The following is a 22,779-nucleotide window of genomic DNA, read 5'->3' on the forward strand; positions in this document are numbered from 1 at the left end:
AATGGTTTATCAGTTGAGAAAGTGCATTAAACCTTTAAAGCTCCAAGGTCACAGGTAATCATTTCATTTCCTGACACCAGCCCTCAATTTTGGGTTTCAAGCCTTGGGGAGAAGCTTACTCACATTAATGTGCATATTGAATTTAGCCCCCCTCCCCCAAAAAAGGGCCCACAGATCTAAGTTTTTTAACCGTGCGTAACAGTCTACCTAAATCCCAGGCACATGTTTCTGAAAGACCTGTAGCTAATGAGGCTATAACTTTGTCCTCTCTTGCTCCTCACTGAAGGCATAATTCAATCCGAGGACAACTCAACCTGTCGAACCCGGACTTCAATATCCAGCAACTGCAAAAACAAGAACAGCTGGCCGGGATCGGCCGCATTAAACCGGAGTTATACAAGCAGAGGTCACTGGACAGCGATGATGGGAGAAGGAGTAACAGCAAAGCCTGTGGGAAACTGAACTTTATTTTAAAATATGACTGTGACCTAGAGCAGCTCATAGTGAAGATTCACAAAGCCGTCAATTTGCCCGCCAAGGACTTTTCTGGGACCTCAGATCCTTATGTCAAGATCTATTTGCTTCCGGATCGGAAAACAAAACACCAGACCAAAGTTCACAGGAAGACCCTGAACCCTGTGTTTGACGAAGTGTTTCTGTTTCCTGTTCCCTACAACGACCTTGAGGCCCGGAAACTGCACTTCTCTGTGTATGACTTTGACAGGTTCTCCCGCCACGACTTAATCGGCCAGGTGGTGGTAGACCACTTCTTAGACTTGGCTGATTTCCCCAGGGAGTGCATCCTTTGGAAGGACATCGAATATGTCACCAATGTAAGTCCAGCATTTCTTCTTTTGGGGGGAGTTGTGGAGGTGTTTCTTGGTCAGCATGCGATTAAATGACTTATACCTTATTTTATTGGGGGGGGGGCAAAGTATGAAATTCATGTCAATATACATAGAACTATGGCTTCAGAACCTCCTCATGTCTTTCTAGAAACAGGGCTTTAACAATATTCACTCTGAAATTTCCAAGAATTATTGATGAAAACAATATACAAGAATAACCTTCGCTCTTTTCTACTTTCTAATTCTCAGCAGTTCTCTAATAGACAATAGATATTATATGCTCTCCTTACCACATTTTCTTTAGAGCTTTCTTAGGTTGTTTGTGCTAAGTGGATCCTGGCATCCTATTGACCGTAATCTGCAGCAAAGAGCCCAAGTCCTTACCCATGTTCTCAGGTCAGCTCAGTTCAGAGGCATTCCTCATGAGATCTTCACCTTTAACCCCAGACGTGAGAATGGTTGAGAAGAGTTGGCATCACATTTTCAAATATTGAGTCATAGCTACAAGAAGAGAAGCCTGCAAAGGTCTGCAGACATTGGCAGTGCCAATCTATAGAAGGTCAAATCCAGCTTAGAGCTCGGGAGAGAGAGGGCAGAAGAGCCTGGAGGGAGGCCTTAAATCCATGCATACATTTCAACACGAGATTGCGTGGGGATATTTTTACTCAATTTACATCCTTTTCATTATTCTGCAGAGGTGCATTGACACTTCCGAAATAGAAAGGAAAATTGGACTTTCCTAGGTAACTCTGATATTTTAATGCCACTTGTTTCTTCCACCTTTTCTCCTCAGGTAACTGTTAGCTTGTCTTCTGGAATATGGCCCTTCTAAGGCCTTTCTCTTCCTCTTCCTCTCTCTCTCTCTCTCTCTCTCTCTCTCTCTCTCTCTCTCTCTCTCTCTCTCTCTCTCTCTCTCTCTCTCTCCTCTTTCCATCTTCCTTTCCCTTTATCTGTCTCTGCCTTGCCATCCAAAGACACCAAACTCCCAATCCTTACTCAGCTCAGACCATGATCCAGCTTGAGTTTGGAGCCCATCTTGTGAGAGGCTGTCCCTCTGCTCAGGAAGAGAACACACATTCTCTGCCTGATGACCAAATAACCACACTAGTACTTTCTCATCCTCAGCCATGTTTGTGAACTGGGGACTCACCCATACTTGGGCACCTTCTCCATGCCACCAGGTAGGTACCTGTGGCAACTTTGTCCCGCTGCTCAGATGAGTGAAGTGTAGCATGGGGGTTTGCTGGCCTTTATCATAATGACAGGAAAGAAAAGGAGGAGCTGGAGAAGGTGCAGAGAGCATCAGGGGATGAAACTAAAGTGATTTGGGAGATCTCTTCAACCTTGAAAAGTGTGATATTGGTAAACCAAAAACTCGATGCACGGGGAAGCAAGGATTATACTTATTCCCGCATTAGTAGGCAGCAAGAGAGGCTCTAAAGAAACAAGATGGCCAGGCTGCTTATGCTGCTTTGAATGATGCAAGAATGGACCCTCTCATTGGAGTATTTGCCAAGTCCCCTTGGATATAAGCTGAGATACTGTCTGCCAACAGTGATGAGCCCTGGTAGAAGGAGGTTGGTCATACCATCTAGTGTGACATCAATTTATATTTTTTGACAAATGCATTCCATAAAATAGCTGGAATGGTTATTAAAAGGCTCAACAGGGTCCTAGCCAGTTTGGCTCAGTGGATAGAGTGTCGGCCTGGAGACTGAAAGAGCCCAGATTTGATTCCGGCATACCTCAGTTGCAGGCTCAGTCCCTGGCCCTGGTTGGGGCTCGTGTGGAAGGCAACCAATCTGTGTGTCTCTCTCACATTGATGTTTCTTTCTCAGTGTGTCTCTCCCCCTCCCTTCCACTCTCTCTAAAAATCAATGGGAAGGTGAGGATTAACAAAAACAACAAAAAAGCTCAACAGGGATCTGCTGTAAGTTGCTTCCAGAGACTTTGTGGAAAGAGCAACACTGAGTGCTAAAAATGTGGGTAAGGTTGATTCCTGAACATCTTCAAGGGCAGTTTCCCATGGGATAGGAATATAGAATGGCAGCCCACAGGATGTTCTGCCCCAAGATCACTGTCATGTGCTTAGCACTCTCCTGGGACTAAGAGTTCCCTGTCTATTTCTGGAGAAGTCTTGATTTCCATAGAATTTCTGAAGAATGTTAATTTATTTATCCAGGAGGAAATCCAAAAGGGCTAAAGGCCTCAAAATTCTTGTTTCTTCAGCTTAAAAAAAAAAAATTCTAAGAATTGATCTAGGCCTTGACTGATACTTGAATTTTCTCATAAATTTTAGAATTTAACTGTCAAGTTAAACAAAAATTTTTCTTGTATTTGTTTGGACTTGTATGAAGTCTATAGATTCACTTAGGGAAGTTTTGTATCTTTTTCGACATTGAGTCTTCCTACTTGTGACCATTGTGCATTTCTCCATTTATTCAGTTCTTTAAAGTTTATCATTTGAGGCTTATAATTTTTTTCTACAGGAGGATCTTGCATGTCTCTTGTGAGATTTATTGCCAGATATTTTTTTGTTATTTTAAATAGTATATTTTCTTTTTTAAAAATAAATCTTTATTGTTTAGATTATTACAGATGTTCCTCTTTTTTTTACCCCCATAGCTCGCCTCCAACTAGTTCCCACCCCACCCCATGCCCTTACCTCCCGCCACTGTCTTCATCTGTAGGTGTAAGATTTTTGTCCAGTCTCTTCCCGCACCCCTCACACCCCCTTCCTCCTGAGAATTGTCAGTCCATTCCCTTTCTATGCCCCTGCTTCTATTATATTCACCAGTTTATTCTGTTCATCAGATTCTTTTATTGACTTAATTTTTAGACTCACTTGTTGATAGATATGTATTTGTTGTCACTTTGTTCATAATTTTTATCTTTACCTTTTTCTTATTCTTCCTCTTCTTAAAGAATACCCTTCAGCATTTCATATAATCCTGGTTTGGTGGTGATGAACTCCTTTAGCTTTTTCTTGTCTGTGAAGCTCTTTATCTGACCATCAATTCTACATGATAGCTTTGCTGGGTAGAGTAATCTTGGTTGTAGGTTCTTGATATTCATCTCTTTGAATATTTCTTGCCACTCCCTTCTGGCCTGCATGGTTTCTGTTGAGAAATCAGCTGACAGTCCATATGGGTACTCCCTTGTAGGTAACTAACTGTTTTTCTCTTGCTGCTTTTAAGATTCTCTCTTTGTCTTTTGCCCTTGGCATTTTAATTATGATGTGTCTTGGTGTGGTCCTCTTTGGATTCCTCTTATTTGGGGTTCTCTTTGCTTTCTGGACTTCTAAGTCTATTTCTTTCATCAGGTAGGGGAAGTTTTCTGTCATTATTTCTTCTAATAGGCTTTCAATATCTTGCTCTCTCTCTTCTTCTGGCACCCCCATAATTCGGATGTTGGTACGTTTGAAGTTGTCCCAGAGGCTCTTTACACTATCTTCATATTTTTGGATTCTTTTTTCTTTTTGCTTTTCAGGATGGTTTTTTTTTTTTTTTTTTTTTTTTTGCCTCCTCATATTTCAAATCTTTCACTTGATTCTTGGGATTCTCTAGTCTGCTGTTGGATCTCTGTAAATTATTCTTTATTTCAGTCAGTGTATGCTTAATTTCTGACTGGTCCTTTTCCATTTTTTTTGGCATTCTCATTAAGATCCTTTAAGGTCTCACTAAGTTCCTCGGAGGTTCGTAGAAGATTCTTGAGTAACCTTATAACTGTGGTTTTGAACTCTATATCCAGTAGTTTGCTTTCCTCCTTTCCTTTCATTTGTGACCTGTTTCTTTGTGTCCACATTTTGGCTGCTTCCCTGTGTTGATAGAGTGGCTTTGTGTGGTAGGTGTCCTATTGGGCCCAGTGGCTCAGCCTCCCCAATCACCTGAGGTGGACACTCTTGGTGTACCCCTTTGTGGGCTGGGTGCACAGTCTTATTGTAGTTAAGCCTTGATTGCTGTTGGTATCCCTGGGAGGAAACGACCTCTAGGCCAATTGACTGCGAGGACCCGCTGTGTCTATAGCGGAAGAACTTTTGTGCAGTAGACACCCTTATGGGGCAGGACTTGCTTCAGTGGGGCTTTGGTGCTCACTGAGTCTGTCTCTTGAGTGTGTCACTTATGGATGTGAGGAGTTGAAATCTGGTATCTGACCACTGGGTACACTGGCTCCTGGATCTCTAAGGAGGTGCAAATTCAGTTGCTGTGTGAGTCCATCCAGCAGGAGCTACAGCGAGATCTACAGATTTCCCCTCTTTGTTTGGGGTTTGGAACTTTTGAAGCTCTCTGACCCAGCTGCAGTTTGTTAGGTTAGGCTGCAGGCAGACAGGCGATTCATTTGCACAGCTGCGCACAGCTTGGGTGGAGTTGTAAATTGGGTGGGGCAGGGTCTCAGAGAATCACCAGGGTGGAACAAACAGTGATGGCTGTCAGTCAGCCGTCTCTGCATCTTCTCGTTCCCAAATCCTGGAGTCCTGCGCCCCCACAGTAACAATGATCCCTGCGAGCAGCTCTGCGAGAAAGCCACCCTCGCTTTCCGACCCAATGCCAGACAGCCCAGTTTCTCTCCGTAGGAGTCTGGGTCCCTAGAGTCTCGCCGGAAACGAGTTCAGTGCAGTCGAGAGCTTGTATCTCCCTTCCGATTGAAAAAAACCATGCACCCAGGTGCCGCCGTTTCGTGCGCCTCCGTACCTCTGTTCTTGGCGCCTCCGCCAAGGCACCTCCTACCCAGCCTTAATGAGCTTTTTTCTTTCCTTCTAGTTGTAGAACTTCCACTCAGTCAGCTTTCCCCTGGTTCTGGATGATGGCTGTTTTGTCTTTTAGTTGTAGTTTTAATGTGGTTGTGGGGGTGCAGCACGTACAGGTATATACCGTATGCCGCCATCTTGGTTCTCTAATAGTATATTTTCTAAAATTGCATTTTCTAACTAGTAAAGTGATGCAGTTTTGTATATTTATTTTCTATTTGTCAATTTTGCAAAACTATTAATTCTTATAATTGGATTGTGGATTCTGCTGAATTTTCCTTGTAGATAATCAGTCATGTGAATTATGATAGTTTGTTTCTTTCTATTTGTATACCTTTTATTCTTTAAAAAAAATATTTAGTGCACAGACTTGGAGTTTCAATACAATGCTGAGTAATAATTATGGTAGTAGTAACCTTTGATTTTTCCTTATTTTAAATGGAATGTTTTTAATATTTACATTGATATAATTTTTCTAAAGATAGTTTGTGGTTATCTTTGTAATATTAAAAATATATCCCTCTATTCCTACTTGACTAAAACTTTATCACAAACAGTTGTTTTATCAAATGCTATGATCCTGTGAGGTTCCCCCCCTTTTGATATGCTACTTTGGTCAGTTACATTAATTAATTTTCTCATTTTGAGCCACTCTTATATTCCTAGTATGATCCCAATTAACCTTGATATATTGCCTGTCTTAAACATTGCTGAGTTCAGTGTGCTAATATTTTGTTTAGCATTTTTGGCATCTGTGCTCCTGAGTGGTACATGTAACCTACTTTCTTGTGTGGTCCTTATCTGGGTTGGGATCAGTGTGATTCTTGGTCTATAAAATTGGCTGGGAGTGTTATTTTGGATACATTGCATTTGCCTGTGCTCAGTGCCCCTAGATGCGTTGGAGGTTTTGTTTATTTTTCTACAAACTGAAAAGATCTCCTTTAGTGGCTTCTGATTAGATTCAGACAATGAGGAAGGGAGGAGAGTGAAGTGGGAATATTTATTTCTCTAGATGCCTTCTATTGAGTCTCCATAGGCTGGCAATACTCTTCAACAAAGAGCCACACCTCCTTTGTTTTGCTTTTGTTCTTAGAAGATTGTTTTTGTCTGGGTATAAATTTTGGGGGCATAGAACTCTTAGTTACTCTGATTTGGGGTATTGTAAAGCCGTCATTCCATAGTCTTCTGACCTCCAGTTGCTTTTGAGAAGTCAACAATTGGTCTAATATGTATTCCTTGTATGTAATTTTCCTTTTCTTTCTTACTGCTCTCCAGATTTTGCTTTCCTGTTTAGTGTTCTGTAGTTTAACTATAAAATTGCTAGGTGGGCCTTTCTTTTTATTTATCCTGGCTGAGATTTATTGGGTTTCCTGGATCTGAAATTGTTTCCTTTTTTTCAGTTCTGGAAAATTCTCAGCCATTTGTAGAAGTATTTTTGATGTGTTTTCATATTTGCTTAGCATATTTACTAATTTCTTCAATTTACTTTCAGTTCCCTTTTCTATTTCTCTTACCCTTCCATGAATAGTTTTTATATATGTATATAAATGTACATGTTTATGTATGTTCACATATATATTCATATACATATACATATATGTATATATACCCATATATACATATATGTATATACACACATCTTACCTAATAATAGACAAACATGCAAATTGACCGTACCTTCGCTATGCCTTAAGCCACATCCACCAGCCAATCAGAGTGACTATATGCAAATTAACCCAACCAAGATGGCGGCTGGCAGCCACAGAGCTGGAGCAAGCAGAAGGCTTGGTTGCCCCAATGATGGAAGAAGCCAAACTTCCCGGCCAGCTGCTGCCTCCTGTCAAGGCAACAAAGTTTCAATTATAGAAGGTAAATAAACCCCAGATACCTGCTTCCAGTCACATGGCCACGGAGCTGGAGCGAATAGAAAAAAAAAACACACAAAAAAGGAAAGGCTGGGAGCTTCGGTCTCCAGGGGCCTTGGTCAGTCTGAAAACAGCCATCAGCCCCTCACCCAGGCTGGCCAGGCACCCCAATGGGGACCCCCACCCTGAAGGGTTTGTGGGCAGCCTGAAAATGGCCCTCAGCCCCTCACCCAGGCTGGCCAAACCCCCATGGGGTGAGGGTCCCCACTGAGGGGCTTGACCAGCCTGCAAATAGCCATCAGCCCCTCACTCAGGCTTGCCAGGCACCCCAGTGAGACCCCCACCCTGATCCAGGACACCCTTCAGGGCAAACCAGTCAGCCCCCACCCGTGCACCAGGCCTCTATTCTATATAATAAAAGGGTAATATGCAAATTGACCCTAACAGCAGAATGACTGGGAATGACTGGTCACCATGACACACACTGACCACCAGGGGACAGATGCTCAATGCAGGAGCTGCCCCCTGGTGGTCAGTGCGCTCCCACAGGGGAAGCCCTGCTCAGCCACAAGCCAGGCTGATGGCTGCCAGCACAGCGGTGGTGGTGGGAGCCTATCCTGCCTCCTCAGCAGCACTAAGGATGTCCACCTGCAGCTTAGGTCTGCTCCCTGCTGGCAAGTGGACATCCCCCGAGGGCTGCCAGGCTGCCAGAGGGATGTCTGACTGCCAGCTTGGGCCCGATCCCCCAGGGAGCGGGCCTAAGCCAGCAGGTGGACATCCTCCAAGGGGTCCCAGACTGCAAGATGGCATAGGCCGGGCTGAGGGACCCCCCCCCACCACCCCCAGTGCACAAATTTTTGTGCACCGGGCCTCTAGTATATTATATTCTGTTGCTCATAACTCCAATAGCTATAACCTTTGCAGCTCTGATTCTTTTGTTTGGCATTTCCATCCACTCCATAACTTATCATGTCTTGTTGTCTCTCATATTTAGTGATTTATTATTGTGAGCTCATCTATCTTGGAATATTGCCAGTACAGTTATCCTTGGTTATCTATGGGGAATCGGTTCCAGGATTCCCGTGGATATCAAAATCTGCAGATTTTCCAGTCCCTTAGTCAGCCCTCAGCATCCATGGGTTCCACATCCTTGGATTCAGCCAACAACGGATTGATAGTGGAATCTGCAGATTCAGACCTCATGGACCAGGGGGGCCTCTGAAGTTTCCAAGCCCTAGGTTGAAAGTACATTTCTTCAGAGATGATTTGCAATTGTTTCTACCAGATGCCTAGGTGAACTACCAACATGCAGCCACTTTAAGCGTGGCTTTGAGCGTGAGTGTTTTTGGATAACTATAGGCTACAAATCTGTAAGTTTAGGCTTGTGTTGGTGGTTAAAAACTGGCAAGCGGGATATCCTATATAATAAAAGGCTAATATGCAAATAGACCAAACGGCAGAACAACTGGTCACTATGACATGCACTGACCACCAGGGGGCAGATGCTCAATGCAGGAGCTGTGCACTCCCACAGGGGGACTGCCGCTCAGCCAGAAGCCAGGCTCATGGCTGGCAGTCAGACATCCTCCGAGGGCTCCCGGACTGCAAGAGGGCACAGGCCAGGCTGAGGGACCCCCCGAGTGCACAAATTTCATGCATCGGGCCTCTAATATATATATTGCTTTACCCAGAGCAAATCCAAGTCCAAGACAGGAAGGATCTTGAACATCTATGTATGCAAGACAGATATTCTATTGTGTTTATCTTTTTAAAATGTGACCCTTGATCTTTAGGACCCCAGCTTTATGCAGGATTCTCCTACAGTCCTCTGCAACCCAGGCACAGAACCCTGAGAGATTTGCATGTACCTCCATTTACGCTCTAGCTCTGGAGCTCATTCACTGCTGTGGGGTCATGCTTTCTTACTGTTCTGGTCACTGAATAATTCCATTCCTGTCCTGTCAGCTTTGCTATGCATTTAAAAGGATTTTATAATCCAGTATTTTTACCTAGACGAGTTTCTGTGACCATCTAACCTATTACTGGAAGCATTGTGTACTGTGTTGCTCAAAGTCTGTTCAGAAAGCAGATTTTACTTGTACTAACTGAATAGTAATCTATGTATTATATATGTGCCTTGTGATTGAATAGCTGCAAAGAGTCTTAGAGGTCCTGGAATCTAAAGTCCTACTTTACCACATAAAACTGAGTGGAGGCCATTAGGAGATTCAACAAAGGTCACACAGCTGGATAATGGGGAATTAGGACTAAGTTTTTCAACAGCCAACTCAGTCAGTTCAAATTATTATATATGGCCCTGGCAGGAGCATCGTCCTGAACACCAAAAATTGTGGGTTTGATTCCCAGTCAGGGCACATACCCAGGTTGTTGTGGGTTCCATTCCCAGTCAGGGTACATATGTGAGGCAACCAATTGATGTTTGTATCGTTCTCTCTCTCTCTCTAAAAATCAATGAAAACGTATCCTTGGGTCATGATTAAAAAATGTATTATATATGCTGGTTTACTCCTTCTTTTCCCCCCTCTCTCCCTGGCTTAAATGCCACTTCCTCACAGAACTCTTACCTGAGCCCTGTACTACAATAGGTTTTTCTGGCATTTGCTTCCATGAAAATGATACTCTCTACTTCTGTCATTACTTATCATACCTTCTTTAATTGTTCAATTTTCTTTCTTCTCCATTAGATAGGTCTGTGAGTGCAAAGACCATATCTGGCTTGGATGCCACTGTGTGCCCAGCCTCTAGAATGGTGTCTAGAAGTGAAACAATTAGTAAGCACTAATTGAATAAAATGATGCTCCTTAAGGGGGTGGGGAGGGGCGCTAGTTTGGTGAGGCTCTAGGGCAGTGGTTCTCAACCTTGGCTGCACATTAGAATCACTGGGAATCTTTTTAAAATACTGATTCCTGGGCCTCATCCTCCAGAAATTCTGTTTCGTTGTTATGGGGTGAGAACCACTGCCTAGGGCCTGATTTGGTTAGAAGATGTTATACAGATCTGAGCCTATGAACTAATTTTTTGAAAAAAAATTGTTCTTTATTTCTCCAAGCAGATTATGAGTTTTATAAATGTTAGCAGTCAAGTAAAAATTCTCACACCTTCCTGTGAAGAACAAAAAATAGCAATTGTTGAATATAAAAATGATAGTTTAATTAAACCTCTCAACTTTGAAGCCAGATCAGTCAATAATGGTACCTGCATCATTGTGAGACACGAGTCAGCCCACAGAAGAGAAGGCAGCATCTGGGGAGGTCAGGGAAGGGAGAGCGTGAGCTGAGTGGTCTGGGTGAATGTCAGCTGTCATGCCCATACTCCTGGAATTTTTACTTTTATTTATTTATACATTTTTTCACTTAACCCTTAAACACTTTATTTATTAAGTAAAAGTTTACCGTATGATAATGTACAGAGTAACCTCTTAAAACTATGCTAACCTATTCTGACCCAACAGTTTTGTTATTATTTTTCAATTTTATTATTTTTTTTCTTTCAATTTATTTTGTATTGGTTTCAGATGTACAGCTTAATGGTTAGACAATTATATACTTTACATAGTGTTCCCCTCAATATTTCCAATACCTCAGTCGGCACCATATATAGTTATCGCAATATTATTGAGTGTATTTCCTATGCTTTACTTACGTCTCTGTGACTATTTTGTAACTACCAATCTGTGCTTCTTAATCCCTCCTCTTTTTTCACCCATTTCCCTAATGTCTCTCCCCTCTGGCAGTTACCAGTTCACTCTCTGTGTCTGTTTCTGTTTTGTTAGTTTGTTTATGTTGTTCTTTAGATTGCACATATAACTGTCTGACGTATTTCATTGAGCATAATACTCTCTAGGTCCATCCATGCTTTTGCAATGGTAAGATTTCATTCTTTTTTATGGGCTCCTGGCATTTTTAGTATACCCTGCTCATCTCTGGCTTTCTGGCCAGTAGGCATTGAGCACTTCAGGAATCTCTCTCAGTGACCCAACTTAGAAACTGGCTCAGAGACTTTCAATGGGACTGTGGTCATCTCAGCTTGACCCTGATTTGGAGGAGATGCCTGCCTCCTCACCTGGAAACACTAGAATTCATGAGGTTCCCTCTGTGCCAGTGTGGACCCAAGTTCAGAAAAGGGAAGGGTATGCTTTACAACAGCATAGGGTTTATTTTAATGCTAAGAAATGAAAAACCTTACATGTCCCTCAAAATTTTACTTTCTGAGTCATTGCCAAGTCCAGTATTTTATAGTGGCTGATTTATAGTGGCAGGGTCTACCTCCAAGACCCTGGGGCTACTTTTGGACCTAATAGCAGAAGACACTTGGAACCACTCGGGGACAATATAAATTTCCAGGAAATCCCAGGATGCATGCTTCTCACAGTTGAATATGTATGGCTCTGCCACATATTCATGGTGTCCTGGTAGATGTGTACGTGGCTGAGGTGGGAGGGGTAGAAAGGGGACCTGACATTGAGCATCTGTTTTTCTCTCGGTGTAAATACTGCCAGCAGGGCTGATTTGAAGTATCCATGTGACATCACTGAAAGCAGTTTTGGCAAAGATGCTCACATTGACTCTTGCCAGCGGGAGCCAGTGGTAGGAGAAGCTCCAGTACACCATTTACATGTGGCACCGAAAACACTAAGGCTGGTTGGATAACTGATCCCAAGGGACCAACCATTTGAAAAGCCCCACAGAAAGCCCTGGTGCCCAGCTGATGACAGCGGAGACAAGTTCCTTCTGTACGGTGGAGGTGCGTGGACTGGGCCATCACCGGGCTCTAATGAGCTGTGTCTCTGTGAGAGTCCACCAGATCCCACCCCCTCACTCACTGTCTCTCAGACATGTTGTCCCCTCATGTCTAGATGATTCAGAGGGGGTGGAGGGTGGTAGAACTGCAGAACAGAACGTCTGAAAGAAGGAATCAATAACGCTACAGGTCTCTGACAGAGACTTTGACAGCTTTTATCCTAGTGTATATGCCAGGACAAAGCATTTTCTTTCTTAAATGAAATATGTGACACATCCAAGAGTATATATGTGATTTAAAAATAACAAAGAGTACATCAGTCCATCAGAATTTAGCTGAAGAGAACATTATCAGCCTCTCCGAAGCTCCCTGTGTGTCCCTTCTCCATCCGCACAGTCCCCCCAGGGATAATCAATATACTGAGTTTCATACCTATAATTCTCTTGTTTTTAAAATAATTTTACCACATAAAAGTAGGTTGTTCAGCATTTTTGAGATTTAAATGAAATTTAAATCTATTTTTGAGATTTAATGAAAGACATTATAACATGCCATCCTTCTGCAAACTGCTATTTTCAGTATTTGTATTGATTCATTTGTGTTCATGTTTGTACTGTGGTTCTTTTTTTTTTTTTTTTTTTGCAGAGGTGTTTTAGTTTTCCATTGTAATGGCATATCATAATTTTTATCTAGTCTCTTACCAATGGATATTTGAATAAGCTTATTTTCTATTTTAGAAAAATGCTGCAATATGTATACTTTTGATACATGTCTCTTGGCAAACATGTGCAAAGATTTCTCTATGGTATGTATAACTAGGAATGGAGTTGCTAGATCAAAAAAAATTATATCTCAAAGTGGTTTAACCAGATTATAATCCCAGCAGCAGTAGGGGAGCCCATCTTATTGTGAATGTTCAGCTATTTGGTTTGTTAATATTTTGTTAAAGGTTTTTGCAACTAAATTCAAGTGTGAGATCACCTCTGATTCTATTTTCTTATTCTTTCTTGGGGTTCACAAAGAGGACAGGGCAGGAAGCTGCAGGCTGGCTCTGTTGGGGTTCCTGTGTACATACATGGAGGCAATACTACAGCTCAGAGAAGATAGCAGGGGATACTGATATTTTTCTCTATACAGTCTACCCACATTTAGATTATTTTAGATGAAATTTGAAAACCAGTAAATTTATAAGAGAAATAAAAGCATATTTATTTTTAAAATTTCTATGAACATGTATGTGAATGTTTACAGCAGTCTTATTCACAATTACCAAAAAATGGAAGCAACCTCAATGTCCTTCAGTGCATAAATGGATAAACTGTTATATCCATACAATGGAATACTTACTATTCAGCAGTAAACAATCAACATGTGCACAGTATGCACACAATAGTATAAATGAATCTCAGGTGCATTGTGCTAAGTGAAAGAAGCCCAGACCCAAAAGGCTACATACTTTTTCACAGTATTATTCCATTTACATGATGTTGTTAAAAAGGCAAAATTATAGAGAAAGAGAACAAATCAGTGGTTGCCAGGAGTTGGGATGGGGAGATGAGTTGACTACAAGGGGTCAGCAAGAGGGAATTTTGGAGGAGAGATGGAGTTGTTCTCCATTGCAGTCATGGTGGGTGCATGACTCTATGCATTTGACAAATCTCATAGTACAGTCTAACGAAACTCTGAATTGTACGGAATATAGAAATTTTTTAATTATTATTTTTTTACTACTACTCTATGTTTTATTTTATATTTTTAAATTCTTTATTGTTGAAAGTATTACATGTGTCCCCTTTTCTCCCCATTGACATCTCCCAGCCCCCAGCTCCGGCCTTCACCCCTCTTTTGTCTGTGTCCATTGGTTATGCTTATATGCATACAGGTTCTTTGGTTGATCTTTTACCCCCCCCCCCCCCACACACACACACACTCTCCTCTGCCTTCCCTGTGAGGTTTGACAGTTCGTCTGATGCTTCTATGTCTCTGGACCTATTTTTGTTCATCAGTTTATGTTCATTATATTCCACAAATGAGTGAGATCATGTGATACTTATTTTTCTCTGACTGGCTTATTTCACTTAGCATACTAATGTTCTCCAGGTCCATAAAAATCTAAAAATCACTATTTTTTTTGGGGGGGGGGGCGGCATCAATTGAATGAGAAATCTAATGAAAAGAGTCAGTGCAGAGAGAGTTTGAAAACATCTATACTAATAAAAGGGTAATATGCTAATTAGACTGGATAGACCGGACGTCTTCCGGATGTCCTTCCGGACAAGCCACAGTGGCTGTGAGGGCCAAGGGCCAGCGCTGTGGGAGAGGTGGTGGCGCAGGAGAGGCTGAGGAAAGCTGGCAGCCGCGGCAGCTGCAGCGGGTTGATGGGGACAGCGCCTTCCCCTGATCCACCGGTTGCCTCCTGCAGAGATAGACCAGACCATCAGTAGGACATCCCCTGAGGGCTTTCAGATTGTGAGAGGGGGCAGGTCGGGCTGAGGGATTTCCCCCCCCTTCAGTGCATAAATATTCGTGTACTGGGCCTCTAGTCTATAATAATGAAAGTGTAAAATGCAAATTGACTGAACGGCTGAACAGCGGAACGACCATTTGGATGACCTTCTGGAATAAGCCAAAGCTGCGAGGGCTGAGGCAGCTGGGGCTGCAAGGGCCTATCCTTGCATGAATTTCATGCATTAGGCCTCTACTATATATATATATATATATAAAAGCCTAAGTGACCAAGTGACCGGTCAACAGGTCACTATGATGAGCACTGACCACAAGGACAGATAGATACTCAATGCACAGAATAGGACTCCCTCCTGTCTGGATCAGGACTGCAGGGATCGGGCCAAAACAGGCTATCTGACATCCCCTGAGGACGTCTCAGATTGTGATAGGGTGAAGGCCAGCCTAGGGAGCCCACCGGAGCACAAACCCATGCACCGGGCCTCTAGTAGGTATATAACATAGGATAATCAATAAAGCAATTTCTCTAAAAAAGTAGGAGACAGGATCTGAAATTCAGGTAGAGTGCTGGCTTTAGATAAATGACATTTCCTTTATTGTAGAATTGGTGAGAAAAATGTGGGAGCAGATACAGGAAAGTTTATAGATTTAGAGATTTGCAGTTGAAGATGAACATAAAAACATATGGGCCAAAAAAATGGCCAAATATTTTGATCTTAAGGACTAATTCTAGTCAATGGATGCTAGCTGACTGGTGAGCTGTGTTAAGGATTTAGGGCTCAGCAAATGAGAAGCCCGGGCTCCAATAGCAATATCTGCCATAAGTTTTGGACAACCAGCCCCCTCTGTTACTCCTTCTAATTCCCTCTAATTGTTCATTCGTGTATTTGTTCTGTTCACACACTGTTCTCTGTCTGCAGTGACCTTTACTTGCACTCCTCTTCTCTGTTCAACTAAAGATTTAACCATCACCTTGCAAGCCCTTCCTATATCCACTAGGAACAGATTAGTGTCCCCGGGAGCTCTTCAAGTATCCTCTATGTATCTCTTCACAGCAGATATTACATTTGATTGTGAGTATCTGTCCTGCCTACCCCTCTAACTAATTGCTCCTTGAAGACAAAGTCTCTGACTGTGTCTTCAGTACTTAACCTAAGAGTTAGATGACAAATCCTCTTTGAGTGAATGAATGAGTGAATGAGCGAACGGGTGAATGAAATGAAAATAGCGCCAATATAATGTGTGTGTCTTAAGTATGATTCCCTAGAAGCAAAGGCTAAGAGGGATTCTTGTGCAGGTGATTTACTGAGGAACTGATTTCAAGTAAAATCTGTAAAGAAGTAAGGGCAGCAGGATAGGCAAAGATGGGGCTTCAGCTAAAGCCCTGAGCCTGACCCCACAGGCAGCTGCAGAACCTGAAAGGCACCACAGAGGCATCCCTCTCTGAGACAAGGGGCTCCCTCTTTACCTTGCCTTTGTCCCTGGCTATGGGCCACCCCTGGAGAGAGGGTAGAACTTGCCAGTCATTTTTAAGGGGTCTCCCATCAGCTGAGGGGAATTCTCCCAAGGAGGATGCAGCAATGAGCTGTGAGCAGCCGACACTCCCAGCAGCCCAGGGATGGGTGCACTGACCTGGCCACAGTGGGGTCTACTGCAGTGTGATGGACAGAACAGAACAATGGGAAAGGGGTTATGGTGACACAAGCCAGACCCTGGATCAGGTGACCTCTGAGATGTAGGGAAATGATGAAGAAAGAGGGAAGGGACCTTCTTCTTCCCATCCCCCCTGACCTCTACCCTACCCACTCCTTTCCTGGGCAAGCGTCTGCTGTGCTTTGGCATGGGTACCAAAGTCAGGTGTGTGTGTGTGTGTGTGTGTGTGTGTGTGTGTGTGTGTGTGTGTCCCGCTGGATGCTCCTGAGAAGGGGGGCTGACTTTATAGGGAGCCAAAGTGGGCTCCACTTGGTCCCCCTGTATGCAATCAAATATCTTTATGGGGACAGTCTATCTCAATGAAAAATATCTCCTGCAAACCTAGAACAACTAAAGGAGACTTAATAGAGTTGTCAAGGATGGCATTTTCATCTCTGAAGAAAGGTGAGGCTGGTCAGGTAGAATGTCCCCCTGGGACTGCTTTTAATGATCTTCTACCCGTGGAAGCATTACTGTCCAAAACAGCAAGCCAGCTTCCTGACAGAAAGCCTTGTCCCCTGGACTGGCGTTTGCTTGCTTGGAAATGAGTTTGGAGCCTTTGGAGAATCGAAGCAGGCTGTGGTATTTACAGTGCAGCCTGACTGTCCAGTAGCTAAGTGTAGTCTAATTCTGACAGATGGCTCTCAGGGGAAATTTTCTTTCAGATAGGATTATGCTTCCATGCTGAAATGCTCTAATTAAGGGGAGTCTATAAAGTGGGGAGTGGAAGGGAGGGACAAGCAGGCTGTTTCTTAGGAAGCCGTCCTGGAACATGGCCATGGTTGCAATCTTGACCTTCCCAGCCCCACCCTCCGCGGCACTGAGAATATAGGCCACTGCTGTGCTGGGAACATGGCAGTGCTGGTTCGCGGTCAGCTCTCAGCAGCCAGCGGTGACTTCTTGTCCGACAGGCCCTGCCTCTCTAGCCTCATCTCCAGCCAGTTTCCTTCTTTGTTAACTGTCTTGTTAATTAACTTTGTAACTCTCTTGCAGTATAACTTCCAGAATAATTGTATCATTAAAATGAGTATGACTGATTTTTTAAAAACCCAATTCAGCTATGTTTAACATTGTTAACCTTTCTTTTCTGAGTCCAATACTTTGGTTTTAACGTGTTTAATACTACTTAAGATATGGCTCTAGTACATTCTTTTTTTGTTTAAATTTTTATTATTTTTTAATATACTTTTTATTGTTGATAGTATTACAGATATCTCCCATCTCCCCTCTCCGCCCCACCTCTTTCCAGCCCCTACCCGCCCCCCAGGTCTTCACTACTCTATTGCCCGTGTCCAGGGGCTATTCGTATAAGTATATACGTTCTTTGGTTTATCTCTTCTTGTCCTCCCTACTCCACATTGAGGTATGTCAGTCTGTTCCATGCCTCCATGCTTCATTTCTTATTTTGTTGGTCAATTCATTACGTTCATTAGATTCCACAAATAAGTGAGGCCATTATTACCAATTTGAGACCTAAGTAACTAAAGGAAAAGTACATTTGGCTGTCAGATCCAGAAGGATGGATTTTGCAAGAGTGGATTGAGAAAAATCTAATTTGGAAGTCAGAGAGTGAGTCTGGGTCAGGAAGTGAGTCCCAGGTCTACCTCAGTCATTTATTCAACCAATGTTTTTAAATCCCTACTTTGTGCTAGGCAATGCACTAGGTATCAAGTATATAATGATCCCTATACTCTTGAAGGTGGGGGAGGGAAAGATAGAAAACAAAAAATTGCATAGATAATCATTTACATATGTGGTTGGTGCTGTGGAGACATAGGCAAGACCTAACCTAGTCTGGTGCATCCAAAAAGGATGCCTGAAGGTGGTAACATTGAAGCTGAAGCTAAAGGATGATTGGTTAGGAGTTCACTTGGAAGGGCAAAGTCCCAGCCAAAAGGAATTGGCATGTGCAAAGGCCCTGAGACAGGAAAAATGTTTGCAACTTCCAAGAGAAAACATAAGCATTAAAGGGGAAGGAGAGGGGGACAAGATGGAAAAGAAACTGGGATTCAGGCAGGAGCAGGAATAGGTAGGACCTTGTAGGTAAGAATAAGTCATTGGGTCTTTATTTTATGAGTAAATTTAACGAATTGTGAGCAGTGAAACAACACATATAGATTTATGTTCTAAAAATATCACTTTGGCTGCAGTGCAGAGAATGGAAAAGAGGGAAGAGCAAGGAAAGGGTCAAGCTACTGTTGAAGCACAGGATAGAGGTGATTTCCCTCACCAGGATAGTGGTAATAGAAAAGGAGGACAGTAGCAAGTTCCAGAAAAAAATTTAACGGTTTTATTGAGGAATAATTAGTATATAGCAAACTGCATATGTTTAAGGTATATAATTTGATAGTTTTGACATATGTATACATTTGTGAATCCATCGCCATGATCAAAATATTAATAAACAAATTTGTTACCCCCAAAACTTGTCATGTGTCCCTTTGTAATCCTTTCCTACCTCCCCTCCCTGCCACCCATCCTTTAGTCCTTAACAAGTATTGATCTGGATTCTGTCTCAATAGGTTAGTTGGGATTTTTCTAGAATTTTATATACATAAGAGCCATATTGTGTATTCTCTGTTTTGTTGGAGTTCTGCCTATCAGAATAATTGAGATTCATCCATGTTGTTGTGTGTATTAATAGTTCAGTATTTTTATTGCTGAGTACTATCCCATTGCATGGATATACCACTATTTTTTTATCCATTGCATATTTGTATTATTATGTTTTAATTTTATTTTATGGTAATTGTCTTTATTTTTATTTTTTAAAATATGTTTTTATTAATTTCAGAGAGAGGAAGGGGAGGAGAGAGAGATAGTAACATCGATGATGAGAGAGAATCATCGATTGGTTGCCTCCTGCACACCCCCTACTGGGGATCGAACCTGCAAACCGGGCATGCGCCTTGATCGTAATTGAACTGTGATTCCTGGTCATAGGTCAGTGCTCAAATACTGAGCCACACTAGCCAGGCTTTATTTTTATTTTTAACTCAATGTGTTGGGTGATATTGGTTAATGAAATTATTAGATTATTTGGATTATTTTCACTTTAGAACTATTACAGATAAAGTTGCTATCAGCATTCATGTGCTTTGTGTGGGCATACACTTTCATTTTTCTTACATAATTACCTGGGAATAGAATGGCTGGATCATATGGTAGGTGTATGGTCACCTTTCGAAGGAACTGCCAAACGGTTTACCAAGATGGTTATATGATTTTCCATCCACATCAGTAGGGTATGAAAGTTCTTGCTCTACATTCTCACCAGCATTTGGCAAGATCAGTCTTTAATTTTAGACCTTCTTTTTAAAAAAATATATTTTTATTGATTTCAGAGAGGAAATGAGAGGGAGAGAGAGATAGAAACATCAATAATGAGAGAAAATCATTGATTGGCTGCCTCCTGCATGCCCCCAACTGAGGATCAAACCCACAACTCTCGGGCATGTGTCCTGACTGGCAATGCATGGATCAATGCTCAAACACTGAGCCACACTGGCTGGGCTCTTTTGTCCATTTTTAATTGGGTTATTTGGTTTTTTATTATTGAGTTCTGAGTGTTCTTTACATATTTTGGATGCCCATTCTTTATCCAATATATTAAGTGCACGTATTTTCTCCCACACTGTGGAATTTTTATTTTATTAACATTATCTTTTGAAAGGGAGAGTTCTTAATTTTGTTCAAGTCCATTTTATCGTTTAATCTTTATTATAGAGTATCTTTGATGCATTAAAACTTACACAGTATGATTTTTTTTTTCCTGTTTTCTTTTAGAAGTTTTATGCTCTCAGTTCCTACATTTGTGACTTTGATCCATTTTGAGTGGTTTTTATATATGTTGTATGAAGTATGGATTAGAGTCCTTTTTTAAAATGGTATTTAATTGTTCCAGTACCACTGTTGAAAAGACTGTTCTTGATCTAACTGCCTTTTGTACTTTTGAAGAAAATCAACTGACCATGTATATGGGGCTACTTCTGTGCCCTCTTCTTATACACCGCTCTATTTGTCATCCTCACTCCAATACCAAGTGTCTTGATTGTTGCAGATTTAACATATAAGTCCTGAAATCAGGTAATGTGAGTGCTCCAACTTTGTCCTACTTTTTCAAAGTGGTTTTGGTTGTTCTGTGTCCTTCACATTTCTATATGAATTTTATAATCAGCTTATCTATTTACACACACACACACACACACACACATACTCTGTTGGAATTTTGAGTAGGCTTGCATTGACTATAAAACCAATTTGGAAAGATTAGACACCTTAAAAACATTGAACCTTCCCAACTACAAACAGGGCATATCTTTTCATGTGCTATACCCTTAATTTATTTCAGCAATGCTTTATACTACAGATCTCTAGAGCTCTCTCAATGTTCATCTCTCTCCTCTGATAATCTTCCCTGCAATTCTCCAGCTGGGTTGGCTTTTCCAAGCTCCCAAGTTCATTTCCTCAACTCAGGGAACCCACTAGGCTCCCCATGGGTTCCCACCTCTCTGTGCTGTGTCTTGAAAATTCTTTCTAGGTAGCAAGCAGAGGCGATTGTAGGACTTACCTTGATTGTTTCCTGTCACTCAAATATCACGTATCTTCATCGTCTGATGTCCAGTGTATTGGAAACCATTGTTTCATATACTTTGTCCAGGTTTTTAGTTGTTTAAGATGAAAGGGTGAAATCACCTCCTGTCTCTGTATCATTGTGACACTTGAAGAATGGGAGAGGTCAGAGACAATTTCCTGGTTTCCAGCATAAGCAACTTCAAGGAAGGTGTTGGTATTTACTGAGATAGGAAGAATTAGGTGAAGAATAAGGTGTTTGTTTGCTGTTGTGTGTGTGTTTTGGTGTATGTAGGTCCCATGTTCCAATTTTAACATACTCAGTTTCTATTTCCAGTGAAACATTCAAGTGTGAAAAAATAAAAAGCAATTGGATATGTGAGGCTGGAGCTCAGAAGTAGGTTCTCAGTTGGAAATATAAATGTATGAGTTGTCATCATATACTGTGTATGGTTTTCAAATCATAGAGGTTGCTGAAGTTATTTAATAGTAGAATCTCGAGTCAAGGAGGAAGAGGGTGTGGGGCCAATCCCTGAGATCTTAAAGTAACCTGAAGTGGGACAGTCAAAGAGGTAAAAGGAAAATTGCTTGATTGTGTTGTAGAAGTCACCAGAAGATTGTCTCCAGGAACTGTGAGCCGTCAGGTGGGTTAAGTAAGAAAGGACTGGAAAGAAACCATTGGTGGCTCTGGTTCAGGAAGTTAGCAATAAGGACTGAAGCCAGAGTGGAGAAGACTAAAAAGCAAATTAAAGGCAGAATATTTAAATGTGATACATTTGGCTACAAAGAAGAGGAGAGATTGGTCAGGGAGGAGGAGGAAGAGGAGGGGCAGACATTTTAAAAGCTGACAGGTAAGGGCCAGGAAGTGGGGGAGCTTAAGGATGGAAGAACGAGAGGGTGAGCAGCAGAGGGCGCCTCGTGGCGGGCAGCCCATTGGAAGGTGAGTGTGGATGGGATCCAGAACGGAGCTGGCGGATCGCCTTTGGATAGGACACTTCCTCCCTAGTCACAAGTGGGAAGGAGAAGCCCTCTGTAGGCAGGAAGTGTAGCCCATGGGGTGGCTCTCTTTTCTCTGCGAAGCATGAGGCAGAGCTGTGTGCTGAGAGGGAATGTGAAACAGTCTCTGCCCTCAGGGAGCCGGGGGTCCTATGGGGTTACTACTCTGCTTATTCCTTTTACAGTAACTACAAGTAACTTGTTAAACTCAGTCTCACTTTATCTTTGGCCTATTTTAAACTTTAGACCATATTATTTTTCAAAAACAATTCATTGGGGGTTTTCTTTATTAGGTAATTTGTGCGATACAGAAAACTTGAGTAGAAACAGAAGGGTAGCACAGAGTCCCCCAGAACCCTTCTGCCCAGAGGCATCCACTGTTAAAGTCTGGCTCTGTCTTTCCTATATAATCTCTGTCCGTGGCTCTTTGTTTGAAATTTTCATATGGTTGCCGCACGATTCGCTCCACTTCCTTGCGTTAATTTAAGGAAAGGAGCAGAATGGGCAGTGCGTATCTCAGAGAAACCGCTCTGCAGGCAGCGGGGCTCCTGACCTTGAAGAGCTGAACAGGGCTTTGTTCCCTCCGTCCACATTTCCCGAGGTCAAGGCTTCCTGGAGGGCCAGGCAACCCTGGGCAGCACAGTCCAGGGTGCAGCCTTCAGAGGGGGCTTGTCTGGCTCCTTCTCTCTTTGCAGGCACAGTCCGTGTGTCTGAGAGGGAAGCTGCCACTGATCCGTTCACCAATACTCCTTTCAAACAGTTCTTAGGAAACGTTGTCAATCAAAGTAGGGTCCTGCTGCAGGGCCGGGTCCGGTCCTGGGAAGTCTCCGGG

The 22,779-nt window shown here is 42.3% G+C and overlaps 1 protein-coding gene across 2 annotated transcripts in view; it reads left to right on the plus strand.

The window, feature by feature from the left end:
• SYT9 (synaptotagmin 9) overlaps nucleotides 1-22,779 on the plus strand; it is a 168,236-nt gene that overhangs the window by 62,320 nt on the left and 83,137 nt on the right. For both annotated transcript variants that reach the window (XM_036325265.1, XM_036325264.1), the window contains exon 3: nucleotides 287-833. In XM_036325265.1, the coding sequence (XP_036181158.1) occupies nucleotides 287-833 (547 nt within the window). The remainder of the gene's footprint in view (nucleotides 1-286; nucleotides 834-22,779) is intronic.

This window comes from Myotis myotis, unplaced genomic scaffold (assembly GCF_014108235.1).
Source record: "Myotis myotis isolate mMyoMyo1 unplaced genomic scaffold, mMyoMyo1.p scaffold_m19_p_10, whole genome shotgun sequence".
Taxonomy (NCBI): domain Eukaryota; kingdom Metazoa; phylum Chordata; class Mammalia; order Chiroptera; family Vespertilionidae; genus Myotis; species Myotis myotis.